We start from the raw sequence: 10,836 nt of genomic DNA on the forward strand, positions 1-10,836 counted from the left end.
GCTTAATGAAATGAATAAATACATAGTCAGCATTTTGACACAGTTTTCGATTCTGGAATTCTACAGCACATAACTCGTGAGCTGTTACAACGTCATATACCTTGCTCTTGCCTGCGATAGGCGCATATACGCGCATGCATCCTGAAACAAATCAGCCGCAATGAGCTTGGAGCATACCTGGAGCAACCAGATGACCGCACAAGCTGAATGAAGTCATGAGAAAAAAGAGAGCAAGTGTGTGGTATGAAAGTAAGAGACACAAGGAGGGTTGAAGGGCAAGCTCGAACTGCTCAGCTTCTGGTGCATCCAATATCTAATTGTTTCTTTTTATTCGTATCTTACTTACAATGCAACGACCCGTCGGCGACCCTGCTACTCAGCCCGAGCCAGCTCTCGTCCGAACGAGTTTTTTCATCTAGTAAGTTAACTTGCACCTCCGAGCGGAACCGGATCTCCTCCAGGTCCATGGAGTCACTCCAGGTTCTCAAGCATGCGTTGTATCGACGCCGCAGGTCAGCAGCTGAATCGCAAGCTCTCGACTTCGTAGCCCATCAGTTCGAGAACCTGGAGGTGGATAATTAGGTCGAGTATTTTTGATTTTATCTCTTATGTACATATATAATCTGTGAACTACATTCTTCAGAGCTGACGATCCTGCCGAATCTTGGACCAACGTAGGCGCCGAGCCTTCCCGCTGGCTGACAAACCATCGGTAAAGTCGGCGAGTTAGGGTCGATTTTGCTTAGTCAACCCCGCTGAGTTTAAACTTGCTCGACTTCTCACGAGTTCGCATCGTCTCGTCTCGCCTCGGCCGCAACGCTAGTATACAGCCTTGGAAGTTTACTTGAATAACACAGGCGATCTATCGCACCATGGGCCCGTGGCCATGGATTACACGCATATCAGTTGCCAGTGCTGGTTCTATGCCTCTTGGATACAATTGACGTATTTGGATGATATGCAAGGAGGGGCGATCAGCGTATGTTTACAACTGGCGATGGCCGTTCTTAAAGTTGTATGGATCGAGGTCTGGCTATGGCTTCTTATTGTGTCATCATTGTCCTCTTAGAAATGAGCATCGATATCGAGCGCCTTTCCCGACAGATCATTGCTTATGTAACAGGCCGGGATGCCAGATTTGGCTAAAATGTTAGTGTGAAACAATATCCAACTGAATAGGTCGTAGGTCAATGACGATGGGTGCGTAATGTACATACCACGATCGAGAACAAACCAACATCGGGCCAGCGCAGTTATCGAACGGAGGAAGTGTATGCCAGTCTGTCTGCTCATGCCTATAAATAAGAGCACTGTTCGAGAATGAGCCTCATAACGCCTCCAAACTAGTTCTCACTCACCTCACTACACTTACTCCAATTCCCGTTGAAATGGCTCAGTACCAAGTAAGTCTACAGTAGAGCTTGTGACTTGCGGTGTCTAAGCTTGCTTCCAGGTCGGTCAGAAGGTCAAGTACACCGCCAGTGCGTATACGATCACTGTAATAGGTTCGCTCCGAGGCTAACGGACCCTACTAGTTGGTGGTGGCAATGTCGAAAACTCCACAACCACCGGGGAGATAGTCGAAGTCATCACCAGCCCCGAACCCGCTGGAACCAGTGGGAACACTGTTCAGGTGAGTAACGTTTAATGAAATAGTCTATCAATGACTCACCAACAATACTTTATGGTCAGGCTTCAGAAGAAGAACCCCGTAAATAGTGTCATATTGCTATCTATTTTCATTGACTAACTGCTTATTTTAGGCTACTTGATCAGGAATGACAATACTGGTATGTCATCAAACACTCGTTATATATCGATGTCAAGTATTTACAAACTGAATTAAACAGGCAAAGAGACTGCCTACAAAGCGGACAACATCGTGGAAGTTATTAACTAAACTGGAATAATTTTGTAATCTTCTGTTCATTGCATGTAATCAACCGATGGGCTCAAGACCATATTCTTCACTTTTCACTTGAACCGTTTGATAGACCGCTCCCCCAGGAGTACAGGCTGATCCTTAGTTTGCTTCAAGAATGAGAAATACTCGACCTGAGTATCAAAACACTGTATACTTCCGCTATATGCCGGCTTGTCACCTGGTACTAGGCCTGGACCTTGACGATCCGACGCGTGGCGCGCGGATGAGATCGAGACACCAAGACGCCGAGACATAGCTAAAAGATTTGGTCATAGTGAGCTACATATGATGTACTCATGAAAGGATGAGTGTAAAACGGATAGGCCAGGCTGACCAAAGTGAGGTATATTCAGGATCGATGCCCAACTTTCTCCTTCTGGGCCCTTCACGGTGGATAACTATCGAAGGTCATCTCCTCATCACTGTGTTTAGAAAGTTCAAGGTTGTAGAGCACTTAAGGAGCAAGAGACAGGGACGTTATGCTAGGAAGAATCCATATATACGTACCGTATGGGTACACTGGAGCTCGAGGCCATTTTGAAATATTGACTGTTTGACTCAACCTCAGTCAACCCTATCCTCGTTTTCATCGGACCAAATTTCCATGGATTCATCATATGAATTTGAGATACGAATAGTATACGATCACGAATTTTGCCTTACTAATCCCGCGTGCGCGTCAACCAAACCTCAAACGCTCAGATAATGAATAGGAGCCATACGAGACCAGGGCAAACCACTCATAAATGAGCAACAAGTCCCCGTTGCACACTAAGTCCCTAAAACAAACCCACAATAATGTAATAGTAAGAACATAAAGACAGAGTGAGGCAGTTGGGGCCAAAATGGGACAACAGCAATGGGGAGATTGCCTTTCTGGCATGTCCGCAGGATGAGCATTAATATTATCCATAGAGACCATTCCCAGAGTCCACGCAGGAAATGAACTTCAAGACAGCTTCTAATCCCTCGAGGGTTACGAAAAGAGCCATTCAGTCGAGGTTCCGTGAGATACTGCTAAGGAGTTTTTGATTATCCTCTGCAAGAAAACAGTGGAATAATAGGTTTGGGACTGATTGTGTGGGGTGGTCGTACGTACATTTGGGATCGCCGTGGATGAAAGGCATCCCGGCCTTGTATTGCCCAAAACAACCACCGCCCGTCATGATATGTACGAGACGGGAGGAGACCAAGCGGGTTAGGCCGGGGCGATTGAACATAGGGCAGAGCTTGAGAGACGGTGGGCGAGGGATGCGTTTCCGAATCTCGGAGCGGGGGGGAGGGTTTCGAGCCAGATCTTCCTCCATGCCTTGGCGGCTCGCTATGTGGCTTGGTATTTGGCTCCTGTCCCGATTTGGTTAAATAATGCGATGGGACGGGAACCGAATCTTGGGCTGGCTAGCCTATCCGCTAGCTCGTTATGATGCGCGCATATATAGCAACCTACTCAAAACCATATATTTCCCTCCCCATAGCAAATCATAAATTACAGTGAGTTTTACATGTGTAAGTTCTTCTAGAAACCATAACAATAGTTAATAATAACTTAGAGACAATCAATCTATATTCATCAACTGCGTCAACTCCGTTTAACTGCCTGTATACCATAAAACCGTGATAAGCTGCATCTCCTAGGGTCCTTCAATTCCTCGATAGAGGCTTCAATAATATTGTTGGCTTCATCGCTTGTCATTCCACCGTCACGTAAGACACCAAACATGTCGCGGGTCGTCATTGTAGCGTAGTGGGCTAAAACGGGTATGATTCGGGAGTCCAGTTTGGATGTGCAGGGATATGTTCCATGTGGGTATGAAGGATATGATATCGTAATCGCCTCCACTCTTTCGAATCCTTTTGATTGATCAGAGTTGATATGCGACCACAAGCCTGAATCAGGTGCCAGCCATCGGGCTATCTTGTCGCATATATCCGGTTCGCCGCCAAGTCGGGTGAGGACCTCTCGTGCAATATCATAAATCCTGGAGCTGGCTGGCTTTAGACTTTGCCCCAATCGAGGACTCTCTTGCGGCTCCCATAGTCTCAGGTTATAATCGCGTATATATAATATTCCCCCTGGGCGTAGTACACGATGCACATCACGAAGAAGCGCACGATAGTCATTGACCTGGTGCACAGAGTCAGCGGTATAGTAGCGTGTTATGATAACACCACCAACCAGCTCCGATGCTACGTTAAGGAATACGATATCTTGGGATGAGTCTTCAAGCAGTATCCTCGCGGCAAAGTCGTAAACTTCGAACAAGATGTTCGAGCGAGGCGTGTGTGCCATGACTGGTACAAAATCCAGGCTTCGGAATTGTACATTGGGGAACTTGGCTGCCATGTCTTGAGCCCTTTATGAAAACCTATTAGTTGCATAAATACATCATGACTTATCTACTTACCAAGTTCCATCCCTCGTACCCAATTCAAGGACATTGAACCTCCGTTCAGGATTGGAAGTCAACATATCATTCATAAACCCACTGCAATCGCCGCCAAACAAGTACTTTCCGAGAATATGCCGTAATATGTATCTTCGAGTGCTATCTGCAGGGAAGAATCGGAGAGCATTCTCACTTGCGGGTTGCTGGCGGCCATGACGTTCAACAAAGTATTCTAACACCACAGAAGGTTAATGCAAGTCATGAGTAGAGTCCTTCGCAGTAGCAGAGAATCAGCTAATACCTGGCACATTCTCCGAGTTTATAGTCAGACCAGAAGCTGCTGACTCTGCTTCAGAATCAATTACCGACTCCAAGTCGACCGTGTCGGGATGGAGGTTGGGGATGACACAATACACGGGGCTTTCGGCATTGGTTGTTATATCATAAATCGGATAAGCCGCCATGCCAAAATCGCTCAAGTACAAGTACAAGAAATTCTCACTGTGTGGCGTTGGAGGGATAGCGATACGGACTACTTTAATACCTCGATCTCTTCAGAGAGCTTAGCAGATCAGAATCACATCGCGCTATGGCACGACTAGGCGGTATGCATTGGAGGGTCAGAATTCCGCTGGGGGGTCAGACTTCCGCTGATGTGCAGACGTCCTGATTGGGCCCTGAAGTCTAAAAGACCATAAGAAGCACGTGGGGGAGGTCAAACTTGGATAAATTAATTCGTATAGCCCTCAGGTCCAGTGGTATTCAACTTCGGATCTGGTTGCTTGAAACTCAGATTGATACGATATGTGTATACGGAAAAGCATGGAACACTAAACACTTTATTTTGAAGACGGGTATGAACAAAATAAATACATAGCTAGCCTATTTCAGAGTACTAGCTTAGACGTGTTTGAATAGTTGTCCCTGATTCGGGTTCGAGCTCCCTTGCTCGCTTTTTCGCTCGCTCCATTACCCCCTCATATTCATCACCATACCACTGATCTTCCGTTCCAAGGGTTTTATGATGAGCGCGTTTGACTCGTTCGAGCTTCCAGCTCGAATAGAATAACACCAATACGCCACATACGACTGTGCATGCCCCGGTTACTACGGTGGTTATAATAGCGGTAGTCGAGAACTTTCCTCCTTGTTGACTGAATACATTAACAAGGGTCGATATCTCACCAGCGAGTCCATGGAGCGTCCCCGGCCTATTGGAGTAATCAATTCAAAGAGATTAGACGGATCCTTGACCCGCTCGGCGAAAGTTCGCCGGATGCAAATTGACACGTACAGGAAAATGCGGTTGACGAGCCAGATGAAGTTTTTGTGCCACCGACGCCAAAGCCAGATCATTCCAACGGCTCCAATGACACAACAAAGACCGGCAATTACAAGTAAGGGTATATTCTTGACCTGACTTAGGATCCACCTCTCCGCATTAGATCGGGAAGGATCGTCAAGATCCAATTGTTGAATCGAGGTAAACGTGCCGGGGAATATAACAAATCCTGCCAAAAGAATCCAAGTAAAGAAGCTAGCACGGGCTGGGATAAGTCAAAGTAATCCGCCTCGCGTAGCGAACTGTTGATTACTTACGATGCAAGCATATTATGGAACTTCGGTACCGCATCCAGCTCCAATAGCATATTCATGTAGCGCGTATTAGCCGAGGGCCGACGTTTCAAGGAACCACTAGGTCGCAAGGAGCTCTTGGATTTTGTTGTTGGAGATGGATCAAGGTCCGAGTTTTGAGATTTAAGCGGTAACACAGAGTCGACATTATTCGTTTCATCAGTTTCGGGATGATGGGCCCACTGTAAACCGGGCATATTGGCGGAACTCGGTAGGTATGTAGTAGGTTTAATAAACGGTTATCTTTCGGACTGAGGAGCCGCTCCTTGAATTCATGGTTTGTCTTATAAACCATAGCATGCTGTGACGTCGGAAATGTAGAAAGAGGAACCAACGAAGTTCGAATGCGTTAGTAGAGTGGAGCTCATCAAGTAATGCCGGAAAGGTCGTTCTGCCGGAGAGATTATGGCCAATGATTGGAGGAGAGATAAAAAAAATTATATAATCTAGGTGCCTTGGTTTACGAACCACCGGCACCGGCCCCAGTGGGTGGAGAAAGAATGGTTTGCGGGCTCCGAAGCAGTGTTACAAAGCTACCGATTTCAAGTGTTACATGTCCATTAACAACACAAGCCGTTTTTCACATGCTTGAAAATTTCCACGCAGCAGATGAAACGGCGCAAACATGCGACGACACGTTCCAGCCACGCTGATCCGCACGCAGGAGAGTATACTCTGATTGTGCGGGGTGGGCCAATCACAGCCTACAGAGCTCTATGATAAAGTGATCGTCGGGGACGGTTTGGACCAAGGGCGGGGGGAAGAGGTCCAAAGGGGTCCAAGCGAGGCACATTGGTAATTATTACGTTATATAGAAGATAATGAGAGGGGGATTTGACCTCTTCCTTCGCCTCGAGGCTACACAAAGTAGGAAGCAATAAGCTCTAGTGTAAGGGCTTTGGGATCTTTTTCAGACTATAAATCAAGCCCTCCAGCCCCTCGTTCCCTCACGCTCGGGGTGCCCCTGCCCTACATCCCCCGCCACCGCACGTTCCCCCGCTTGTCTGCGCCTTCGCTCATCGATCATGAGTCGCGTCCATGAGATCAAGCGTTCTCCTAGGAAGAAGATGCGCTATTTGCCAAAGGACGTGCCTCAAATCGCCCAGCGCGGCATGATGCCATGGCAAATCACCGAATACCGCCAAGTTTATTGTTTGGATCGGTTGCCGGACTGCCAGCTCCCCGATGCTGTAAGCCTCATTGCTATCAGCCCGCCACCAGGTGCTTTTTGACTCACCACAAATTAATATACCTCCTTTTAGGTAATTCACATTCATGTTGAATGGGTTTGGCGAACGCGGAAGCTGGGGAACGTTGCAAATCCTCCCCAAGTTTTGGTACGCTCCTCCACGCACTTTTGCCGCTCCGCCTTAATCTAACAGTTCTTTAGGTAGGGGATTACGTGTGGGTTATATCGTGTGAGCAGGGGATCAACGTCGTTCAACTGGGCGTTGTCAAGGAAATTGTCAGTCAACGAATTCTTTGTTTTGATTGCTATAACTCACAGGCCTCTTAGCTTCACTACCAGGATAGTACCGAGCAGAACATTGTCACTGAGATTCTCAGACACATACCGATTCCTCTGGCCCTAGGCGAAGGGAATCGCCCTATCTACAATCGCATTTATCCCACCAGGCACGAGGTGATTTGCGATATGACTCAGGGGCAAGTTCACTGTGCTGGTTTTGAGAGTTATCGGGAACCGTTAGTCAAACGTGTTCCCCGTTCCAAAATTGAGCTCGTAACAAACGTTAACGAGGGCGCAAGCTGGGTTGAAGTTCAATATATTCGCAAGGACTTGTGGGCTAAACGCCTCAAGGGCTTAATCTAATAGGACAATTAACTAATTTGTTGTAGCATTCGTTCCCTCTGGGCTTTTGAGTTTGTTGTACTTGTTGTACTCGTAGTGTTTCCGTTTTGCATAACCTTATGTGTAAATTTGTTGTATCAATGCATTTTCGTCCTTATGCGATCCGTGTTTGAGTGGTTTTCTTATCGTGGCTAAAAGAGCGTGGTTATAAGTTTGCTGACAAACATCAATTCCGGGCGCCGTGCCCTGAATTCATTCGCCCTGTCCATAGTTCAATCATCATGAATGAATTATCAGAGCCTCATCATTACAAGTTCAAGGCCCGCATTACGCTGGCAACGAGTTGGCTTCAACCCCAACCATGGCTGAAACTGCCATCCCACATTCGCCAGTTATTGTGCATCATTTGAGCAACTCGCGTTCTCAACGCATTCTTTGGCTCTTGGTGTGTCTTGCATTTACTGATCATGGCCATCAGACCTCCGTGTCAACCAGCCACCTACACAAGAAGAGCTCGAGATTCCGTACGAGATTAGGAAATGGCACCGTACACCAGAGATAGCGGCCCCTACAGAACTGAGGCAGATTCATCCTCTGGGTGGCTCGCCAATAATCGAGGACGGTGACTTGGTTCTTGCCGAGTCGGGTGCCATCATTGGTAAGTATCAACTAAAATCAATGGAGTTGACCTAACTCTTAAGTATTTCTCTAGAATACCCTATAGCCAAATACGGAAATGGTCGTTTCAGCCCTTCCGAGGCAGGATGGACAGATAACCTGTACTGTATGTCCATCTTCCCTAGGGTCCGGTTGAATCTTCTAAAGAAGTATCCGAATTCTCTTACAGATACGCATTACGCAGGGGGTACTCTAATGCCTTATCTCGTGAACTTGCTCGCCTTTTCGATAGTCCCGGACCGTGCGCCGCTCATCGTTCGTCCCATCTTGCGAATGGCGTTCAATGGTCTTATTTCTCAAATGATCGTGCCAAGGCTAGAAATAAGCAGCAAGATGGTGTGTATTGGCGGGTAGAGTTTCCAAGCCGTGCTAAAGTAAAGATGCTAATAGATTGAAAAGCACCTTGCGAAGAAGGCTGGTCGATTTTTTTTTGCTGCAGGAGAGATTATTAAGCCCACAGACTTTCAGATGGCGTTTGCACTCGAGATGTGGTTAGGTGGTGGGCCTGAGCTTTCACCAGTAGGAGAACATGCGCACAAATTTGTTGAAACTGTAGCTTATTAAAGTGTAATAAACGTAAATACTGATCGTCCTGAACGTTCAACCTTGGCCTACTAGAGCAACCCACTACATTGATGCGCTTGTTGTAGTACTTTCGATTGGCATAAGCTTATGTGCGATCCGCATCTGACTAACAATCTTATCATAATTGAAAGGTTACAATTATAAGTTCACTAAGGAGGCACAATTTTGCCATGGCAAGTGCAGAGGTCGCAAACTTAAATAGGCTGACCTGATTGGGCGTTACTCACTATGTAATATAGTTTCGAGCTGTAGATATACCACTCATTACAACCTTTGATTTTCTTTCCTACACGACGCAGTGGGAGAACCCAAGGACCCACACCGTTGATCGCACTTACCCGCACCCTATCATCTATACACCTTCAGGTCGATGTTTATCTTGCCTGACGGCAGCATACACAACGAGACCTGGCCCTATGGCACCTCATCTTATCGACCTTCCAGACCTGATTGTATTATTTACCCATCCCTGCACAATATGCTTATATAAGAGGCCAAAGCTACCAATTCCGGGAGTATTGATTCCGGGTGCCGAGCTCTGAATTCATTCATGATCAGCCCACCCGTGATTCGATAAATAACACAAGACCTGGGCTACGTCGGACACACAAGCTGTTTTCCACTTCGACCATGGCAGAGCCTACCACTGCGCATTCGACAATTATTGTACATCATTTGAACAACTCGCGTTCTCAACGTATTCTTTGGCTGTTGGTGGGTTTTGCATTTAGTGACCATGGGACCTCCATGTGAACTAGCTGTTTATGATGCAGGAAGAGCTCAAGATTCCGTACGAGATTAGAAAATGGGATCGTACACCAGAGATGGTGGCCCCTGCAGAACTGAGACAGATTCATCCTCTAGGTGGCTCGCCGATTATCGAGGACGGCGACTTGGTTCTTGCCGAGTCAGGTGCTATCGTTGGTAAGTTTCAACGGAACCTAAAGGCAATGACCCAATTCTTAAGTACCTCTTTAGAGTATCTTATCACCAAGTACGGAAAGGGCCGTTTCAATCCTTCCGAAGCGGGATGGACAAACAATCTGTACTGTGTGTTTCTCTTCTGAAATCCCATTGAATTTTCTCAAGTAGCTCCCGTTATCTCGTAGACACCCATTATGCTGAAGGCACTCTGATGCCGTATCTTGTCAATTTGCTCGTCTTTTCGATAGTACCGGACCGTGCACCGCTTCTCGTTCGTCCCATCTTGCGAATGGCGTTCAATGGACTAATTTCTCAAATGATCGGGCCGAGGTTAAAGCTGAATAGCAAGATGGTGTGTCGGCGGATAAATTTTCCGAACCGTACTCAAGTAACAATATTGGTAGATTGAGGAGCACCTTGAAAAGAAACCTGGTCGTTTCTTTGCTGGAGGAGAGAATCTTACGTCTGCAGACTTCCAGATGGTGTTCCCCCTCGAAGCATGGCTGAGCCGTGGATCTGACCTCGCGCCACTGGGGGAGAACACTCGCACATTTGTTGAAACTATACATGCTAGGTTAGTTCCCCAAGTTGTAATACCCTCGATGTTCCTAACCATCGCGTCTGTGTTTCTCTTGACGACAGGCCAGCTTATAAACGGGTAAGTTCAATTCATGGCAGGACGTCGAGTCTTGCTGACCTGAATTTTCGAGGCCCTGGAAAAGGGAGGAAAATACGCTTATGCCTGAAACTGAATGGTCTTTATTTTCTCGAAGATCACTCGTTAATGACAACCGATTTAATAGTGATCTACATGACCATTACTTGTTGCGAAAGCGGAATCTATCAGTAAACTAACGAATAAACCAAAAACTGTTCTACTACTAGCTAAAGGA

General features: G+C 46.7%; 6 protein-coding genes across 6 annotated transcripts; 4 read left to right on the top strand and 2 right to left on the bottom strand.

Moving 5' to 3' along the window:
- Positions 1 to 1,388: 1,388 nt before the first annotated feature.
- On the top strand, positions 1,389 to 1,900 carry RhiXN_08323 (uncharacterized protein; the record flags this gene model as incomplete). Its single annotated transcript, XM_043328139.1, has 6 exons — positions 1,389 to 1,403; positions 1,454 to 1,481; positions 1,536 to 1,633; positions 1,693 to 1,711; positions 1,764 to 1,790; positions 1,851 to 1,900. 6 exons carry the CDS (start codon positions 1,389 to 1,391, stop codon positions 1,898 to 1,900), a joined length of 237 nt encoding a protein of 78 aa, XP_043183524.1.
- A 1,603-nt stretch (positions 1,901 to 3,503) lies between these two features.
- On the bottom strand, positions 3,504 to 4,775 carry RhiXN_08324 (methyltransferase domain protein; the record flags this gene model as incomplete). The annotated part of the gene is made up of 4 exons (XM_043328140.1): positions 3,504 to 4,049; positions 4,101 to 4,278; positions 4,330 to 4,543; positions 4,613 to 4,775. The coding sequence occupies 4 exons, from the start codon at positions 4,773 to 4,775 to the stop codon at positions 3,504 to 3,506; spliced, it is 1,101 nt and encodes a 366-aa protein (XP_043183525.1).
- A 431-nt stretch (positions 4,776 to 5,206) lies between these two features.
- RhiXN_08325 (uncharacterized protein) lies at positions 5,207 to 6,143 on the bottom strand (the record flags this gene model as incomplete). Its single annotated transcript, XM_043328141.1, has 3 exons — positions 5,207 to 5,522; positions 5,606 to 5,848; positions 5,911 to 6,143. 3 exons carry the CDS (start codon positions 6,141 to 6,143, stop codon positions 5,207 to 5,209), a joined length of 792 nt encoding a protein of 263 aa, XP_043183526.1.
- An 828-nt stretch (positions 6,144 to 6,971) lies between these two features.
- RhiXN_08326 (uncharacterized protein) lies at positions 6,972 to 7,777 on the top strand (the record flags this gene model as incomplete). Its single annotated transcript, XM_043328142.1, has 4 exons — positions 6,972 to 7,136; positions 7,209 to 7,283; positions 7,337 to 7,411; positions 7,463 to 7,777. The coding sequence occupies 4 exons, from the start codon at positions 6,972 to 6,974 to the stop codon at positions 7,775 to 7,777; spliced, it is 630 nt and encodes a 209-aa protein (XP_043183527.1).
- A 340-nt stretch (positions 7,778 to 8,117) lies between these two features.
- Positions 8,118 to 8,998, top strand: RhiXN_08327 (glutathione S-transferase; the record flags this gene model as incomplete). The annotated part of the gene is made up of 5 exons (XM_043328143.1): positions 8,118 to 8,201; positions 8,252 to 8,414; positions 8,469 to 8,540; positions 8,619 to 8,770; positions 8,825 to 8,998. The coding sequence occupies 5 exons, from the start codon at positions 8,118 to 8,120 to the stop codon at positions 8,996 to 8,998; spliced, it is 645 nt and encodes a 214-aa protein (XP_043183528.1).
- Positions 8,999 to 9,649: 651 nt separating this feature from the next.
- On the top strand, positions 9,650 to 10,689 carry RhiXN_08328 (glutathione S-transferase; the record flags this gene model as incomplete). Its single annotated transcript, XM_043328144.1, has 7 exons — positions 9,650 to 9,733; positions 9,793 to 9,943; positions 9,998 to 10,069; positions 10,129 to 10,295; positions 10,348 to 10,517; positions 10,586 to 10,601; positions 10,654 to 10,689. 7 exons carry the CDS (start codon positions 9,650 to 9,652, stop codon positions 10,687 to 10,689), a joined length of 696 nt encoding a protein of 231 aa, XP_043183529.1.
- Positions 10,690 to 10,836: the final 147 nt, after the last annotated feature.

Source organism: Rhizoctonia solani, chromosome 10 (assembly GCF_016906535.1).
Source record: "Rhizoctonia solani chromosome 10, complete sequence".
NCBI lineage: Eukaryota > Fungi > Basidiomycota > Agaricomycetes > Cantharellales > Ceratobasidiaceae > Rhizoctonia > Rhizoctonia solani.